At 38.6% G+C, this 20,536-nt stretch overlaps 1 protein-coding gene across 2 annotated transcripts in view; it reads right to left on the reverse strand.

The window, feature by feature from the left end:
* Positions 1–18,230, reverse strand: part of LOC134226201 (NADH-cytochrome b5 reductase 2) — a 30,399-nt gene extending 12,169 nt beyond the window's left edge. The window contains exons 1-2 of one of the 2 annotated variants that reach the window (XM_062706814.1): positions 17,994–18,230; positions 17,382–17,465 (exon numbers count right to left, since the gene is read on the reverse strand). In XM_062706814.1, coding sequence (XP_062562798.1) covers positions 17,382–17,402 — 21 coding nt within the window. In that variant the 5' untranslated portion in view covers positions 17,403–17,465; positions 17,994–18,230. Of the gene's footprint in view, positions 1–13,473; positions 13,749–17,381; positions 17,466–17,993 lie in introns of those variants that run through there. The other variant, XM_062706815.1, reaches the window with a different exon arrangement.
* Positions 18,231–20,536: the final 2,306 nt, after the last annotated feature.

Below are 20,536 nucleotides of genomic sequence, written 5' to 3' on the forward strand. Positions count from 1 at the left end.
ATGGCATATCCAGCCACCGACCAACCCACTTCAGAGTTGGATTTTCTTGACCCAACTAGGTCAGATGGCATATCCAGCCACCGACCAACCCACTACAGAGCTGGATTTTTTTCTTTTGTTCGCCCGCAAGAATTGAAATTAAGTAAGTATCCTAGCGCTTTGAGTCAGAGTTTAAAGAAATGATTTCGACAGTACGATTCTCGAATAACTTGTACGATCATTTTCGCTCCGGCTTCTAAGTAATTTATAACTGTAAAGAATATTGTAAATTTCATATTATTCCTTAAATTCTAATTCAGTAGTACGTAGGAATATTAAAAAAAAAAGTTTATTGCATTACATATGCTTCATCCCGGCAGATCAGTGGAACGACCTTGTGGTCTTATAGTTTTAACGCAGCCTACCTCACTATGTGACTCCCTGCATAACAATAACAATAATTTTTATTGCACAGTTCTGTTTTCTCATTGCGTCCGTCTCGTCGCAACCAACTTGGCTGCCTCGGAGAGAACAAAGCAGAGAAAGGCACTGCTGCTGTACCGTCGACCAATAACAGCTGAATTGATGGATGCCCCCACCAAGGGGTGTGCAATAAAAATCCTATTCGACTAAATGCTGATGTCATATTAGAAATTTGGAGACAGTACTCGTCGATAGCAAATCCTTCCGCACGCGATGGCATATGAGCAAGTCAAACCACCTTCCTTTTGCCAGTGGAGATATATCAGCTTCCACACTGATATTCTTCCCTCCCCCTTCATACGGGAGCTTGGCAGAAGGAAGGTCGTGTGATATGTGCCATCATATAAATATTGCCCTCCGCTCGCTTTCAAATCGACTTCTATAAAAACATTCTTCATGCCTGCCGTATCCTAACGGAACTATCAATTCTATACTTTCGCCTCTAATGCTATCATGAACATGTACGTCCAAGTTTGGAAGATGATATTAGCATTTCCATATCATTGTAAATCGTTTAACTTCACGTAGAAGTAACACACACGAAATCATTAATTTAGTGTAATTTGACGATAAATTCAGTTTTACCCCGATCTGTACGAGGACTATGACCATCATGTTGCACTCACTATAGGTAGGAATCAAAAACAAAAAAAAGCATTTCTGCTTCCTTCTGAAGCTCAAAGTGGTTCTGAAGACTGTTCTACACCCAAAAAACTATTCAAGTTCATCCACGGTAAAAACAACAATCGTGAATTGCTCCACAAGTCTATCCTATTCTAAGTGCCACCAAATCTTCTGATGTAACAAGCGTTTCAAGATAAATAACCTTATCGTACTCATTTAAACAGTAATCCATGATAAGTTCATAAACAAATATTTGTTAGAAAACGCGATAAAATTAGCATTCCACTCCCAGATGATCAACCTATGAGACAAAGATATACCCTGTTATAATATCCACATCGTTTACCATTCCATCACTAGTCTTCTGAAATCGCTGTAACTCGATAACCTTCCTATGTCTTTTTTTTTTTTTTTTTTTAACTAATTTTATTTGCTAATTTTCTAATACATGCATTCATCTCTTAGACTAGGTGTTCCGTGTTTTCTTAACACTATCATCCTTATTTGCTATGTTACGCTTTTAGTTATTATTAATACATTTCAATTGCCTCTGGCAGTTAGAATTTTTCCTCTGGTTGAATTGAACCATGTAGGAATTACAATGTTTTCAACTTAAACTAAACTTAACCTATTTTATACTAAGGGTACAAGGAGTTAATCGTTGCAATAGAAGATTGCAACGATTTTTGTCTAAAATTGGAAATTATTTTGTTGGACATTTGTTGCAATGTCTCAATATTAGAAATTCTATGAAGTTCATTGGTACTATACCACGGAGGCAACTTCAGAATCATTTTCAAAATTTTATTTTGAATCCTCTGCAGTGCCTTCTTTCTGGTATTGCAGCAACTAGCCCATATTGGCACAGCATACAACATGGCAGGTCTAAAAATTTGTTTGTAAATCAAAAGTTTGTTCTTAAGACAAAGTTTTGATTTTCTGTTTATAAGTGGATATAGGCACTTAATATATTTGTTACATTTGGCTTGAAGGCCTTCAATGTGATTTTTAAAAGTTAATTTTTGATCTAACAGAAGTCCTAAATATTTAGCTTCGCTAGACCAATTAATTGGAACCCCATTCATAGTGACAATATGTCTGCTAGAAGGTTTCAAATAAGAAGCTCTCGGCTTATGTGGGAATATTATAAGCTGAGTTTTGGAAGCATTCGGGGAAATTTTCCATTTTTGCAAGTAAGTGGAGAAAATATCCAAACTTTTTTGCAATCTACTACAAATGACACGAAGGCTACGCCCTTTGGCTGAGAGACCTGTGTCATCTGCAAACAAAGATTTTTGACACCCTGGTGGTAAATCAGGTAAGTCAGAAGTAAAAATGTTATACAAAATGGGCCCCAGTATGCTGCCTTGGGGAACACCAGCTCTTACAGGTAATCTATCAGATTTAGTATTCTGATAGTTTACCTGCAGTGAGCGATCTGATAAATAATTTTGGATCAGTTTAATGATGTACAGAGGAAAATTAAAATTCATCAATTTTACAATCAAACCTTCATGCCAAACACTGTCAAATGCTTTCTCTATATCAAGAAGAGCAACTCCAGTCGAATATCCTTCAGATTTGTTGAGCCGAATTAAGTTCGTAACTCTTAATAACTGATGAGTGGGCGAAAACCAAATTGCTCATCAGCAAAAATAGAATTGTCATTAATATGAACCATCATTCTATTTAAAATAATCTTTTCAAACAGTTTGCTTATTGAAGAAAGCAAACTGATTGGGCGATAACTAGAAGCCTCAGCTGGATTTTTGTCCGGCTTCAAAATTGGAACAACTTTGGCGTTTTTCCATTTATCTGGAAAGTATGCCAATTGAAAACATTTGTTAAATAAATTAACCAAAAAGGATAAAGAGCTCTCAGGAAGTTTTTTGATAAGTATGTAGAAAATACCATCATCACCCGGGGCTTTCATATTTTTAAATTTTCTAGTAATAGATCTCACTTCATCCAAATTAGTTCCCAACGAAGGGTTAAAAACATTCTCTTGATGGAGAATGTCTTCGAAGCTTCGTGTAACCTGATCCTCAATTGGACTAGTGAGACCTAGACTAAAATTATGGGCACTCTCGAACTGCTGAGCAAGTTTTTGAGCCTTTTCGCCATTTGTTAATAAAATTTTATTTCCCTCTTTAAGCGCTGGAATTGGCTTTTGAGGTTTTTAAGAATTTTCGTTAATTTCCAAAAGGGTTTCGAACTGGGATCCAACTTCGAGACATTATTCTCAAAGTTGGTATTTCTCAGAATAGCGAAACGTTTTTTAATTTCATTTTGCAAATCTCGCCAAATAACTTTCAACGCGGGATCGCGAGTTCTTTGGTATTGCCTTCTTCTCACATTTTTAAGACGGATCAGTAGCTGAAGATCGTCGTCAATAATAATGGAGTTGAATTTAACTTCACATTTCGGAATTGCAATGCCTCTGGCTTCGACAATTAAATTTGTCAAAGATACGAGAGCATTATCAATATCACTTTTGGTATCGAGAGGAATATCAACATCAAAATTCCTATCGATATACGTTTTATAGAATCCCAATCAGCTCTATGATAATTAAAAGTAGAGCTGATTGGATTATAAATGGCTTCTTGTGAGATTTCAAATGTCACAGGAAGGTGATCAGAGTCAAAGTCAGCATGAGTTACCAATTGGCCACACAGCTGACTTGAATCCGTTAAAACTAAATCAATTGTAGAAGGATTTCGACTGGAAGAAAAACAAGTTGGTCCATTGGGATATTGAATAGTATAATATCCCGCAGAACAATCTCCAAATAAAATTTTACCATTGGAATTGCTTTGAGCATTATTCCATGAACGGTGTTTGGCATTGAAGTCACCAATTACGAAGAATTTTGATTTGTTGCGAGTCAGAATTTGAAGATCAGCTTTCAACAAATTCTTTTGCTGCCCATTGCATTGAAAAGGCAAATAGGCTGCAATGAAGGAAAATTGTCCAAAATTTGTTTCAACAGAAACTCCCAAGGTTTCAAAACCTTTGGTTTCAAACGAAGAAAATAATTTATGTTTGATACGTCTATTAATGACAATGGCGACCCCACCACAGGCGCTGTCAAGACGATCATTTCTGTAGATAAAATAGTTTGGATCTCTTTTAATGGAGAGTCCTGGTTTTAAATACGTTTCAGTTATAATGGCAATATGCACATTATGAACTGAAAGGAAGTTGAATAATTCATCTTCCTTACCCTTTAGAGAGCGGGCATTCCAATTTAGAACTTTCACACAATTATTTGGATCCATTGAAACGGAGTCCGATAACAATTTTTGTGTGTACTTTATACCAACCTGAACAGCTTCAGGAATGGTATTTGCTTTGAACATTGCATCAATCATGTGATGCAATTGTTCAGTTAAAAATCAAAATCGGAAGCAGTCATGCTACCTGAATCGGCAACATGACCGTTATTTTCCGTTGGGACATGGGTATAAACCTCATTTTGAGAAGAGAAATTTGGTCTACCAGCAGCGATGTTTGCATACGTAGGTACATTGGAAAAATTGGAATTTACTGAAGTGCTTGCTACCCGTTGACGAGCGGCAAAATTTGTTTGTGAATTGTGGTGGGTATGAATTGCTCGACCGGTAACCGGTTTCGAAATTTGAGCGTTTGAAAAATTTCTACCCGTCGAATCTGGGATCCTATTGGAATTTCCCGACATCAATTTTGCACGGGAATTCAAAACTTTTTTGCGTGAAGGGCATTCCCAGAAATTTGATTTATGATTGCCCCCACAGTTTGCGCACTTAAATTTATTGGAATCTTCTCTCACAGGACATGCATCCTTGGCGTGAGAGGTTCCACCACAAATCATGCATTTAGCATCCATGTGACAATGTTTGGTTCCATGACCCCACTTTTGGCACTTACGGCACTGGGTAGGGTTTTGGAAATTTCCCCCAGGCCTGCGGAAATGTTCCCATGTAACACGGACATGAGACATAATACAGGCCTTTTCCAAACTTTTCATATTATTTAGTTCACTTTTGTTAAAATGAACTAAATAAAATTCTTGAGAAATGCCCCTCTGGGAAGTACCAGAATGGGATTTCTTTTTCATCTTAATTACTTGGACTGGTGAAAATCCAAGTAATTGAGAAATTTCAATTTCAATCTCATCCAGTGATTTGTCATCACTGGGGAGACCTTTCAAGACGACTTTGAACAATCGCTCAGTTTTGTCGTCGTATGTGAAGAATTTATGGCGCTTCTCAGTTAAATAGTGAAGAAGACGTTTGCGATCATCAAAGGATCCCGGCAAAACGCGGCAGACACCCTTCCTAGCAATCTGAAATGAAACCTTGATCCCCTGAAGGTTACTCAAAATCTCATTCCGGAAGCCAGAAAACTCGGCAACAGATACCACAATTGGCGGAATCCTTTGCTTTTTCGCATGAATCGAATCACCTGGGCTAGAGGTAGATTCGATTTGCTCAATTTCCTCATTAATCAAATCGAACTGATTGCTCAGTTCGATTGGAGAAGAATTATTTCCGATATTAGAGTTAGAAGGAATATCTGAATTCTCCAGCTTCCTTCTATTTTTTCCGCGCTTGGGCAGAACGGTCTTGAAACCTTGTTTCTTTGAAGGAAGTGGAGAATTCAGAGACTCCCCCTTCCTCTTGTTTTTGTTAATACTCATTGCTGAGCGTGGAGACGTGACCTTCTGAGAGGTTTTTTCCCAGAACGGTGTCCCTGCAGGATTACCACCGCTTGTCGGAATTTTACTTCCGCAAACGGGTCCAACGTAAAACGAAGGCACGGGTCCTTGCAAAGATCGTAACGGGATCAGTGGGTACAAATAGCGCGAAGAAGCACCGTTGAAATTAAAATAGCTTCGGGTAGTATTAAAAACTTCCTTCCGCAAAGAGAGAAAGAACCGCACAGCACGAAAGCACGATGCGGTCTACCTTCCTATGTCTATGTCGATATTTCTCTGTCTCGATGTGTTATGCTCGATGTCGATATGATATGATCAGATACAGGTCAGCCTCGGTATAAGGCAACCTCGTTATAACGTAATTCGTTAAAAGGCAACTTTTAATTCCATAAAACGTAACTATTAAAAAAATTAACTTTTTTTCTATTACTTAATGTATAAAATTGTTTAATTACACATTATCAACTAAAATTTGAATATGTGAAACTGAAAATTATATTGGATAGGGGTTCTTAAACTGAAATTGGCCACGTCTCACCACCATACCTTTCGTATTTCGGTGAACCACAAATACATTAGTTTTGTCAAACTGTAACGTATTCGGCTCTATTGTTTCATAGGCTTACGCTCCTACTAGAATTCAGCCATGCCTTTGAAAAGAATTATATATTAGCACTTCAAAGTTATGTTTGTATGTTTTGTTTAACTGAAATCTGTATTGATGTCTACCGTGAATGAAACAAATTAATTTTCACATTTACATCCTATAATTATGGCTAACATAGCCTGATATGTCAGTGTATGTGATTTATTGACGGAGACTATTACAATAGAGAATTCAACATTGAAATGGATGAAGATAAGTTGTACAATTAGATCTGTTCATCATTTTCAAAAGTATTTCAGATTCAAAGTGCCACCCCTCTATTTCAATTAATATCTTAAATGGAGTCTCCTGACCAATTTTCAGCCAAATCCATGAAGATTTAGAGGTACATCAAACGAGATTTGTGATTTTCCAGACTTTTTCATAGAAATGTCGTCTGAATGCATCAATTTTACTCCATATAATATTTTCATTACGCTCAATTAAAAGTAAGCTTCCGACAGCGACATATTATCGACAACATGGAATTAGTCACCTGGCTTGAAAAAAAAAAAATTTTATGCTAGGCGCCTCGAACCGTAGACCTTTAGATTCGCAGGCCCTGGCACTACGACATAGCCCACTCTAGACCCATAACAGTGGGTTGAGCATACTGAATAACATTGCTCAAAACCCATAGTCAACTTTGTTATGCCATGGGGGGAATGGTCATGCTTGACTACCCTATTCAAATGTTGATATTTCACAAAAACTGCATTATTACATGCCGGAGATTATTTTTCATAATAAAGTGATGTATGGACGAAACTTCCGCAACACTCGAAGGAAATGAACGGAAAAAATGAATTGGGCACATATTGAAAATTTATACTACCCCCAGAAGCACCTAAATTAATTTTTCTGGTTTTTGGGCATTTTTTTCAGCTAAATCTACTAAAAAGTCATAGAATGAGCCCTCTAAACATCCTAGTATCAATGACAAAGTGTTAGATAATAGTCTAAAGAAGCTATTAACGATCAATGCTTCTATTGTGTGGAGTAAAATTGATGCATTCAGACGACATTTGAAATGAAACTGTTTGAAAGAGTATGAAACAGAAACAGTATGAAACAGTTTGAAAAATCACAAATCTCATTTGATGCACCTCTAAATCTTCATGGATTTGGCTGAAAATTGGTCAGGAGACTCCATTTAAGATATTCATTGAAATAGAGGGGTGGCACTTTGAATCTGAAATACTTTTGAAAATAGTGAACAGGTCTATTGTACAATCACATTGATTCCTGTCCATGGCTGGATGGACATCCTCTACAATTAATATTTGATAACTGCACCAAGACAAAAAAGCTATATAACTTCTTCTCCTTCTTATTGGCATTACACCCTCCACTGCCGCTTGGCAGCTTAGTGTTCGCCAAGCACTTCCACAGTTATTAACTGGAAAGTTTCTGGGCCAAGTTACAATTTTTGCATTCCCAAATTATGAGGCAAATAGAGATGAGTGACGTTTAGCGCTCGCACACTAATGTGCAATTCGTCATGTGTAAAAACATGTTTGTTTTCCTTCTGCTCATAACCTCAAAAATGATCGGGTCATCACAATGATTTCAAAAGAGTCAAAAAATATATGGAAATATACTCATTTTTACCCAATCTGAGTTGCACCATCTAGGAGTTTTTGTTTTCCTTTTATCGCCACTCACACATTCGGACGTGAGAATCTCAATACGATGATACTTTTACGCCCAGGGAAGTCGAGACAATTTCCAGCCCGAAAATTGGCTACCACACGACCAAGGAAGGCCCCGAAGGTGCCGTAGTGCCGTGCTTCCTTTGAAACAACCCAACCCAAGTCCCGAGAAATGGTGAAAGATTGGCCAGGTGGCCTGGTACAATATTGCAGACGAGTGCAGAAATTCGAATGAACGTTGGCGGCGGAAGTTAACCACGTGGAGTGTGAAGCTTCGGATGTTCATCAAGCCTGTACCATTGGCGCGGAAGGAACCATTTCAGCTGTCTGAGCAATTAAAAGGAACCCGGGAACCGCTGTCGAGTTGCCCAGAACATTGGTAAGGAAAGGTTGGCGATCCCCGTGCTGGTGTCCGACTGTCCAACGATCCCGTAAATTATCCTCGGTTCACACGTGACGACTGAGCTGTACCCGCAGCTAAGGAGGTAAGACCTTTAGAAGGACCGGTTGGCTCGTCCCCGCTCACTATTGTCCAATATCGAATGTGGTACAACCCCGTACACGAGCACATGGGACGTCTTCCTGCGGAATGCCCGGGTCAAACGACAAGCCCCTGAAGAAGCGCCTAATTCAAAGTACAAGCCATGTCGTGCCTCTAGTTGCCAGCTTCTCTGCTGTTCCAGTAAATGTCCAGCAGAAGTAGCAGCATCGAAATGCACAGGAATAGTAGATTGGATGTCCCGTAGCCATTCTGTTACGTAAGCTACCTCATTCTCACTCTATTTCTACGAATGTGCCATATATGGTCCCCAACGAAACCGCTCACGAAGTGGCAACTACAAATTGTGCAGTCATCTCATGCTCCAACTATTTGAAAATACATCTTTTAGAAATAGGGTTGCGTATAGTTTCATAAATGTAGGTATTAAATTTAAGAAACTGTTAAACAATATTTCGATCCCAAATTTTCACCATGCGAGTTGCAGTGATCCACGCACCGTAATTTGGGAAACATTATATTTAGAAAAATACCACAACACTGATATACAAATGATTGAATTCATAATGGCCATGCACCATTTGAAGAATTTTTTTTTTTTCCATAATTCTATATAACGTAACTTCACTATATAAAGCAACGAAACGAAAAAAAAAAGTTGCCTTATAACGAGACTGACCTGTATTTAGGCTACTAGATCATCTTTGGACAATAACAAACACGTCAATAATAAAAAATGACATTTGTTTTGTTGTCGTTTTTCATAGCAACGAGCTTTTCTTGGATCTAGTACCCATTTCAATTTTCCTTCCATTTCTCGATCTCTCCCTATCTCGACGCACAGTGATGCCACTCCATACAAAACATGGAAAAAAGTCTTTTCAATCACTTTTTGTCAACCGATTTTCTCGCAACAGGTTGCATTCGATGCGGAATATTGTCCCATTGTTTCCTATTGAAAATTGGCCGGATAGGACTATTGGATCATAAGCTGTGGCCAAAAAACATTTTTTTCATACAAAAAACGGGTAAAACCCCATCACTAATTTTTTTTTGGCACTTATCCTCAATCCTTGCGGAGGAATTTCCGGAGGAACTTCCGGGGGAACTTCCGGAGAAACTTCCGGGGGAACTTCCGGAGGAACTTCCGGGGGAACTTCCGGAGGAACTTCCGGGGGAACTTCCAGAGGAACTTCCGGGGGAACTTCCAGAGGAACTTCCGGGGGAACTTCCGGAGGAACTTCCGGAGGAACTTCCGGGGGAACTTCCGGAGGAACTTCCGGGGGAACTTCTGGAGGAACTTCCGGGGGAACTTCCGGAGGAACTTCCGGGGGAACTTCCGGAGGAACTTCCGGGGGAACTTCCGGAGGAACTTTCGGGGGAACTTCCGGAAGAATTCCTTGATAAACTTCCGGAAGAATTCCTTGATAAACTTCCGGAGGAATTCTTGGAGGACTTTCCGGAGGAATTCCTGGATGAACTTCCGGAGGAATTCCTGGAGGAACTTCCGGAGGAATTCCTGGAGGAACTTCCGGGGGAATTCCTGGAGGAATTTCCGGAGGAATTCCTGGAGGAACTTCCGGAGGAATTCCTGGAGGAACTTCCGGAGGAATTCCTGGAGGAACTTCCGGAGGAATTCCTGGAGGAACTTCCGGAGGAATTCCTGGAGGAGCTTCCGGAGGAATTCCTGGAGGAACTTTCGGAAGAATTCCTAGAAGAACTTCCGGAGGAATGCCTGATGAGTTCTTGTAGAAATCTTCAGAAGAATGCATGGAGGAATATTCGGAGGAGTTCCTGTAGTTCTGGAAGAATCCCGGAGAAAGATTTGGAGGAATATCCGGAAAAATTCCTAGAGGAATATCCGGAGGAATTCTTGGAGGAATATTCGGAAGCATTCCTCCGAAAATCCTCCAGGAATTCTCCAGGTTCCTTCTGGAACTCTTCTGGAGATGCATTTTGAATTTCTGGATTTCCTCCGGAAGTTCCTTCTGGAATTCATCTGGAAGTTCCTACTGGAATTCCTCCGGAAGTTCCTTCTGCAATTCCTCCGGAAGTTCCTTCTGGTATTTCCCCGGAAGCTCCTTCTGGAATTCCGCCGGAAGTTCTTTCCAGAAATTCTCCGGAAGTTTATTTTAAAATTCTTGTGGAAGTTCATTTCGGAATTCGTCCGAAAGTTTCTTCTGGAATTCCTCCGGAAGTTCCTTCTGAAATTCTTCCGAAAGTTCCTTTTTGGAAAGCTTTGGAAGTTATTTCTGGAATATCTTTGGAAGTTCCTTCTGGAATTCATCAGGAAGTTCCTCTTGGAACTCCTCCGAAAGTCCTGTCTAGAACTCCTCCGGAAGTTTTTTGGAATTCCTGCGGAAGTTGCTTTGGAAAATCTGAAGTTCTACCAGGAATCCTTCTGGAAGTTCCTCTAGGAATTCCTGGTAGACCAATTGATACGAACTCCTAAACATTTTGAAAATTTTTGAACTTCTGGCTTAGATGAGGTGCGAATCATATACGCGAGCTCGACGGACGTGTATGGACATGACTGGTCAATGTCAGGTTTTGACCTGTTAAACCAATTGTTTCGAACTTCACAATAGTTTGGACAACCTAGAACATCTAGTTTGGGTATAACTGAAACGAAATTTGTAAGCGTGGTGTCTAAGGACATGTATTAACATAAATGTATGATATCATGTTTGTATCGAGCACAGTTGACCTTGTAGACCGATTGATTCCAGAACATTTTGGGTAGCTCATAACATCTGGTTTGGATATAACAGAGTTGCAAATCACACATATAGGCTCTACGAACTTGTATGGACATGACTTGTTGTTGTCGAAGTTATATTGAGCGCAGTTCACTTGATAGACTCCAGAGCAGTATGGAGTACTTCGAACATCTGATTGGGGTATAACTGAGTTGAAAACTATACACGTGGGCTCTTCGGATGTGTGTGGACACGACTTGTCAATTTCAGATAGCTATCGAGGGCAGTTGACCAGGTAGACCGATTGATCTAAACTCCAGAACAGTTTGGAGAACCTGGAAAATTTGAAAATCCATGTAAAAAAAAATATAACAAGATATGCTAAAACTTTTGCATGAAATTTTGTTCACGTCCGTGTAAAAAAGAATCTGTTGTACCTACATTGTTGAGTAATTGATCCTGATTAGAACCTAGGCTGTATTAGTTTTGATCTAAAAATACGTTGTTACAATGTTCTATAGATAATTATAGCCTGCTTACCAGACCATAAAATATTGATCTCCAAGTAGTAAATTTAAATCAAATGTGGACAAACATCCTATGATTATTCAAAACATAAAAGACTTACCTAATCAGTTTTATTCATTGACTAACACATAAGTTAATCTTTTTATGTTGACGTATGTCACTGAAAGTGCTTCTCAACTGAATGTCGGGGTCACAGCTATGTGGTCAATTAGTTAATATAATGAATGTTTTTATTTCAAAATTTATCAGTTTGTGACAGTTAAACACTGACCCATATTAATTAAAAATTGATAATGAAGAGCTTACTATGCTGCCCACAATAGCATATTTGTCCCATATGAATAGGAAATCCAGGAAAGATGGGACTGATATGCGATCATAGGCAGTATGAATGTGATGTGTTCACAAGTGAGGTGACAGAGAAAGGAGATAGATGGACACAGATAAAAATATGTTGTGATTTTAAATGTATTTTCATGCACATATTTGGAGCATGCAAATAAACGTAACATTCAATCGATCTTACTATTATTTTAAATCGAAATAAATTTAAACCGTGCTTGCTTGTAAAATTCAATAAAATTTAATTGAATATCGAGTGTTTATTCGTTTGTTGGGACTAGCTGCAATTTTACACGTCGTTGAATTTTCAAAATTATTTGCTGTGGACTTCAACAAAAACAATCGATTATAGTAGGCTCTGCTGCACATAGCAACCGCCACAGCAGTATCACCACATACCTACTCACATACTGATAATGTTCAGCTCTTATTAGTATTCAAAAGAGAAATCCGAAGTTTCCCAAAACCCATTCTTCCCCATCCTCTATTAAGCATGAATGAAGTTTGGCTACCGCAATGTACACTTCGGAGACTTGACTAATCGACTTAATTACGAAAAAGCGAAACATCCAATTTCTCTCCCCAGCCGGCTTAAGTTAATTCGATTACAAAAAAAAATCGGCGATAGACAACGGTAAGCTTTTCACGCTCTGGTTAACCATCCAGCCGGATCGACAGAAGGGGTCCGAACCTTTCATCAAACAGGTGAAATGCAACCAGCACAATTTGTTATTGGCTAAACTGTATATCGATTTCTACCAACTATGTTTATTAGCACACATTCTAATACATTTATCACAAAATGCTTTCGCAGAATCTACTTATAGTGTGATATCTCAAGCACAGTGACAACAGTTGATTAAATTACTCCCATAAAAATACACCCAGCTGAGTGATGTGGTGGGACAAGCGGCCTCAATTACCCAGATTGTTCGCTAGCAGTATCCACACACATCGAGAATCATTTAAATCATATCACAAAAAAGCAACTTCATCACGTCGTCATTCACACACCTTTACTGTTTTACCCAGCTCGATGTGAAAATCACTCTCTTGTTTATTCATATTTCTTTTACGAATCAGCTAAACCCCGAAAAATTCTCAATATGGTGATTCACATTTAGAAGTCGAACAATTGTTTGTTGTCGTTACCAAGCTCAGCCAAATCTTAGTTATAGCATCTATCTATCCCGGCAAATGGAAGCTTAAAACAAATCTTGCGTGTTCAACATTGCATAACCGAGACATGAGAAATGAGGCAATAAATTCACGAAACACAGCATCTGGTTCATGAGGAAGTTGGGCTCCCTGACGTCACTTACATCAAAGTCGGACATTATCCACCAGTCGATTATTCACCGTTCCAAAGTACAAAATTTTCAAATTCGATCTCGAATGACACCGAGAACACTTTGACTATTTGATACACTCGACTAACTCCCTAGCTTTGACGTTTATTGATATTGGAGATAAGAGGCGAACAGAGAAAAAAATATTTACACAAAACGAACAACAGACGCACGCGCGCGAAACCGCAACATGTGCTGGGGATCGTCGTCGTTGATAGACTGAAACTCGGAAACTGAATTCACGGTCAGCTGTGTAAGCAAGCAGCACCTGAACTGGTCAGCTCGAGCGGAGTAGGTAAGCGAACGGAGAGCAGCATGAAAGCTTTGAAGTGTTGAAGCACAATAATATACAGCGATATCTCGAATTGAACGGTGTTGTGCGCTGTGTAATATTCGATGCAGTCGGGTGAATTATATTCGCAGTTGTTTCCGCCAGCTCAAGCTTATTTTGCATGCCAGCCAAGCAATGAGACGGAGTACATCCATCGAGAATGGGCTGTGTCGAATGCAATTTGTCTTTAAAAAGCATAGAGCATATTGGTTAAAGAGTAAACATTTGAGGGGGTAAAACCCAAAGGGGTGTAAGTGACAAAAAGTTAGTTTCGAGAAAAATGGGTGCAAAGTTTTACAATATTTTTTCGTTTCATACAAATTGTATGGAAGTTCAAAAAATTACTAATTTTCTGTAATTTTTTACCTTTTTTCAATAAACAACATATTGCCGCAAAGCTCTAAAACCAAAGCATTTATTGACCAAAATGCCACTTACACCCTTGTGCTTCTAACCCCCTCATTCATCCTGTCTATCATTCTTAGCAGGAATATTCACTTGTTTCAAATATTAAACATTTTTAATATATGTTTTCGAACAGTACCTTTCAAATATTGCAGCGCGTTGTACTCGCGTTTTCAAGGGCTCATTATTTCAAACGGAAGCAACTCACAACTGTATTTGTTCCAATTTTGCTGCATCGCAGCATGCGTGACATAATAAAAATGACAATTGTGCGTTGCTTCCGTTTTGAATGGTGTGCCCTTGAAAACGATCCTTCTGTAATGCATTATTTCAGGAATAACTGTATTTTGTAAAATTCATATGAGAGCATCGAGAGAGATTACATTACAACCAACAAGTTTATTTATATTACTTCGTGTGAGTTAATTTAATGTGATTGCGAAGACTCACTCTGTTTTTAGAATGATCAGGGATGCCAGATTTTGAAGCTTCTAGGAGATGGCCAGGTTTGACATTTTGCAAATCCGAACCCAATTTCTTTATTCCAATATTGGATCGGACCCGACTAAGTTTTATCAAATCCGAGCCCGACCCATACCAGAGTTTATTATAATCGACCTGCACCGCTTTTTCCGCCCTTTCGAAAATATAGATAAAAAGCGTAAATACCGAACAGGCCTCAAATTAACAATAGAATTTACGAGAAAAAGAGTATTGCATCATTTTTTTTTTTCAAGGAGAACATAACCAACATGATGAACGCTTCAAACCCGAACCCGTCAGCTAAACATTAGTTATTCAGTTGGCCAAATCTGGAAAAAGTCCTAGCAAAAGTCATAGTCGTATAAATCCCGGAAAAAACTCTCCATTTCTGCGCGCTTTTCTTTTTACAACATTCTTAACAATATTCTATACAATTTGTGACTTCTACATGTTAAACATGTACAGGAAGATGAGTATGCTTGACCAAAAAAAATAAAATTTGTTTTTTGCACTTTACTGGATAAATCGAATCAAATGTAATCTAACACTGATCTCCAAGAGAATTGGGAGTCATTACAAAATAATTGTGGGTGTTTACAAGACATTTTGAAAAATAAAAACTTTGATACTCCCTTCACAGACACACAGGCTCTAAGACACTGATGCTCAGCATTTTACAGAAATTCAGGGTGACCACTAATTACCTTTTAAAAATTCCCGCATTTTTCTCAACTTTTACCCAATATTTTTTGAAAAAATCCTGATATAGTTTTGAAGATTTAAAATAAAAATATAAATTTAAGCTTCGAAAAAAAATCGTAAATGATTATATTTTATTATTTCAAGTTCTTTATTATATTAGTTTTAGTTTATTAGTTTATTAGTTTTTTTAATCTTGCGTTTATTTGGATGGCTCATTTGCCATTTGGCGTTACGGAGCCGGATTTTTTTTTTGGTACAATTCATTTTACAATTTCTGTAATCTTCTTATAACTATAGTTAGTTTGGGTAACCGACGTACACGCGGCTGACTCGAGGTTAGAGATTACAAATACACAATAGGAAAAGGAGGGGGTTTAGGGTACTAAAATTATTGATTGCGATGTAGTTGATTTGTTTTGATGATGGTGGCATTGATCTGTAATTGAAGACAAACAAAAACAAAAGACGGGAAACAACGAAAAGAAGAGGACATTTTTAAGGGGAAATGCGACAGACAAGGGAAACACAAATAATCAAATTCTAACATCAATCTCTTTCAAAAACAGATAGATAAGGTTCATATACTCTAAATCAAGGCCCGCCAACACTTCCCTAACGGGTTTTATCTGTTTTCCTCGGACCCGAAGAGTTTCAGTCAACTCAGACCTAGTTCCACGATGCTCGACGCACCCCCACACGGCGTGCTCAATATCCTGATAGTCGCCGCATACACAGAGATTGCTTTCAATAAGCCATATCCTTGGGGCCCTCCTTAGCCGTGCAATAAGACGCGCGGCTACAAAGCAAGACCATGTTGAGGGTGGCTGGGTTTGATTCCCGGTGCCGGTCTAGGCAATTTTCGAATTGGAAATTGTCTCGACTTCCCTGGGCATAAAAGTATCATCGTGTTAACCTCATGATATACGAATGCAAAAATGGGAACCTGGCTTAGAAACCTTAGAAACTGTGGAAGTGCTTAATGAACACTAAGCTGCGAGGCGACTCTGTCCCAGTGTGGGGATGTAATGCCAATAAGAAGAAGAAGAAGACAAAGGTGGGGTTGAATTCGAAATGATCGATGAGCTAAGAGGCTTGAACCAACATTTTATGATATTTTCCATCTCAATCCAAAAGACAGTGGTCCTTCAAATTTCTAAGTTGCGAAGTGATCAACCTTGTCCATTGGGATTCCGAGTCAAGTCTTACGACTTTCATTATCCTGTTTTTACAACAACTGTGAGCTAACAGATAAGCGGCCAAACTGGAGTAATTCGACATGCACTTATAGGTACACTAAGGATACGGATAATGCTACAATAGATCTAATAGCTGGTCGCAGTGGCACGTCCGAACAGAAAAAAACATCGGTGCTCAAACTTGGCGAAGCTGGCATTACTCCGCTATTGACCTACGTAGAACTTCGGAGAACGCTGCTAAATGGAGCTATTTACATTGTCATTGAAGCTTGTATGACCCCAAATGGCTGGAGCGAAATGCGATGACAGCAGCTCTCCGTGGGTGTGTGCACGCCACGGGAATCTGACACACATTTAAGGACAAGCCTCCCGAAATCCAAAACTAAATGTACTCGCGTTTTCAAGGGCACCTAATTTGAAACGGAAGTCAATTTTATTGTTCCAGCTTTGCTGCGTCGCAGCATGCGTAGTTACATAATTCACAAACGGGGCTCTATAAAATTAGGATGTAACGTTCAATTAAATTTACATATCTATTATTCTGATGAATGAGCAGAAAAGTTAATATTAGATGGTGTATCATTTAAATCGTCATCTTATTTCATATTACTAGGTTACTGTTACTATGCAATTATCCATTGCTAAATCAAATACTTTCACACTAAAAATGCATTTCTTATCTTTAAAAGTGATCGATAAATTTGCATGAATGCTCATTTCTAATTAATATGTAACATGCATGCCACCTTTCATTACTGACTTACCTGATTCACCGTGACAGCCATCTCGAATCACTGTGCCTTGAATCCAAAAGCCAATATGAGTTTTCCAGACGAATATGTTATGATCTACAAAAAAGAAACGAAGTAAAAGCTAACCGTTGAAAGTGGTTGAAATTCATGCACTAATTAGGTCACGTATAAGTTGTAAAAGTTCAATCTACAGCGCGTAGATGACAAACCAGTCAGAGAAACTATCGGAAAAGCAATAACCCAAATCTCTCCAAAATTACTCGTTATGAAACAAGCTCGGATATAGTTACATACATATCTCATATTATATGTACCTTCTCCACTCTTTTGAGCCGAGCTGGGCGACGAGAACTACGCATTTTTTGCAAGGAAATCATTACATAATTATTGCCAAAACTGGACGACGAAGGAGGTGCCAGAGCATAACTCCCTCACCGCGGACATATCAAATTCGCACGGCATGGAAACTCTGTTTAAAGGAAAGCTATTTTTAAACAGGTTTTCAAACGATCTTGCGTCATGCGGGTGGATATAAACAAATTGTTTTGGATTACGACAAACATTAGAACCGTCTATTATAGCAATGAGGGACAAACGATTCTGGCTTTAGAACATATTACTCACCTCTAAATATAAATCGCACAATTTTAGTCACAAATAAATTCGAAGGAAGGTGTCAAAAGGACTACACGTGGGTTGGGAGCAATCAAGGTACTGCTTTCAAACGATTGTGGGAATGTCAAGTGCATCAACGAAGGTAAACAACCATTCACAGGTGAGTGGATCCTTCTCCCAGCGCAATGACAACAGAACTGATAGAGCGATGCCCACCGCGTATACGCAGCGACGCCGGCTGATGTGGAAATAATGCTAAAGAGCATCGAACAACGTTGTATTATATTGTACCTACCACAACAACTTTGGCCTATGCCAACGATGAAGCGTATTGAAACTGTATTAGTCATATTAGTACAGATTACATCAATGTGGTGGTTTAGTTTGGCTGCTCGTCCGAGATGTGAGATGCTTCTTATTGGAGGAATCCCAGTGATGTTGAAGCTTGAAGACTGAACCTCGAAAATGAAACCGGAAATGGATGTTGGCGCGCATTCGAAACAATTCGTATCATCGACTGATTTCAAATTTCAAACAATCTTCTTCCTCAGCGGTTTTGCATTCCTGCTGGGAAATGGTCTGCTTTCCAACTTAGTGTTTTATTAGCATTTCCACAATTATTATTGTCAGATTTTCTTGATATGATACACTGCGCGGCGTTTGTAGTGTTCCCAAATGGGTACTTGCACAAAACTTCACGCGGCGAATGACTGTCGAAAGGTACGGCCGCGCCAAACGATACACCGCAATGCTATTCACCCATAAGAATCAAGTAAACCGGGTGCAGAAAGCGCGGCGGTACCTTTCATGAAGGGTTCGCCGCGTGCAATTTTGAGAAAATCAGACAATAATTGAATGCTTTTCTCTGCCCACCATTACATGTTATGCCTTTGCGCGCGTCGCGTCGCACGTCGCGTTTAGAGATGTCGCAAATTAATCGATTACTTCGATTAATCGATTCATCGTTGTGATAATCGATTAATTTTGAATCGATTATTACCCAACGATTAATCGATTCAATAATCGAGAGGAATCGTGAGTAATCGATTAGTTACTAATCGATTAATCAGAATTTTACGACATCATAAGGATGCCGAAAATTAATTGATTATTTCGATTAATTGATTCATCGTTGTGATAATCGATTAATTTTGAATCGATTACTATACAATGATTAATCGATTCAATAATCGACAAGAATCAAGAGTAATCGATTAGTAACTAATCGATTAATCGGGATTTTACGACATCTCTAGTCGCGTTCACTCTGGCGAGCACCTAAAAGTTTTCAGTGCTTTTGTTGAATTATTGAATTGTCGAGGTTTTTTCCTAAGACGCATCAAAATCATTCAAATTGCACTAATATTTGCTTGCGTAAAATAATACTTAAATGTACTTAAATAAATTCGAATGAATTGGATTTAATATGGAATAATTGACTTTTTATCAAATAATTTGATGCTATGCAAATGCGACAAACTTGGGATACCTGAGAATGTACTTGAAGGATCATAAGGACATTTGGGGTCGATTTGTTCAATTTACCTGATTGATATGCATTTTTGAATTATATATGTATTTCTTATTGGTATTTAAATTCGTTTTGAGTTAAAAAATTTTGGAAATGCATTTTATACAAAATTTGCGCGTTCTGTATATTGCCTACTTTAAGGCATAAGCTCTTATTTATCTTTTGGTTAGTATTTAGGAGTTTTCTAACCTATTTATTATGAAATTTTGAAATTATTAATTATGAAATTACGCTTTTTAGTATAAAACTGCCGTTATTCAACTTAAGTATAAGGTTTTATATATGTTTCCGGCCTAAAAATTTTTAAGGAATCCGATTCCGTAGAGTTATCTAACATATAAAGCGTTTTGAAAAGTTTAGTATAAGTATGGGAAGTTTTGAGGTACGTTGAAAAACAAATATAGTCCCGGAAGGTACGTACTTGGTACATTACAGTAGCGATAAAATTGGGAAGTTTTACGAAGATTTTCGAAAAATCGACCGTCTATTCAGCAGGCCACCGATTTTCTAGGAAATATTGAGGTACGTTCAAAATTCCCGGAGGTACGCATAGGTACGCATTTGGTACATCAACTTAGAGGTATTTATTTTCAATTTTATGGTAAGTTCCTGCCAGCCGACACAAATTTCAACGGTAAAATACCGGGGTCCTGGATGGTGATGGGGTAAGTTTTTGGCGGTTAACGATGGCGGTGGATGATCGAGGAGCAGATTAGTGATGGTATTACCTGGATGATTCCCAATATTCACTTCCGTTTTTCTCGCTCTAATATCGCTAATATTGCTTTAAAATAGCTAGTAGTTTCCTTTATCGGAACTGGTAGTCGCATTCACGTCCTTCTTATACAAAATATGCGAACTAATGGTTCTTGCAATGGCGGTTAAGTCGCTCAACTCGGTAACCAGAAACTCATCCACCCATCCAGCTAATGTCCCATGGTTTCCTCGATTTTACCACCCATAATGGCTGACTATCCATCCATATCCTTTTTTGTGGGGTCTGGTGGTGAGTAGAGGAACT

The sequence above is a fragment of the Armigeres subalbatus genome, chromosome 3, assembly GCF_024139115.2.
Source record: "Armigeres subalbatus isolate Guangzhou_Male chromosome 3, GZ_Asu_2, whole genome shotgun sequence".
NCBI classification, from domain to species: Eukaryota; Metazoa; Arthropoda; class Insecta; order Diptera; family Culicidae; genus Armigeres; species Armigeres subalbatus.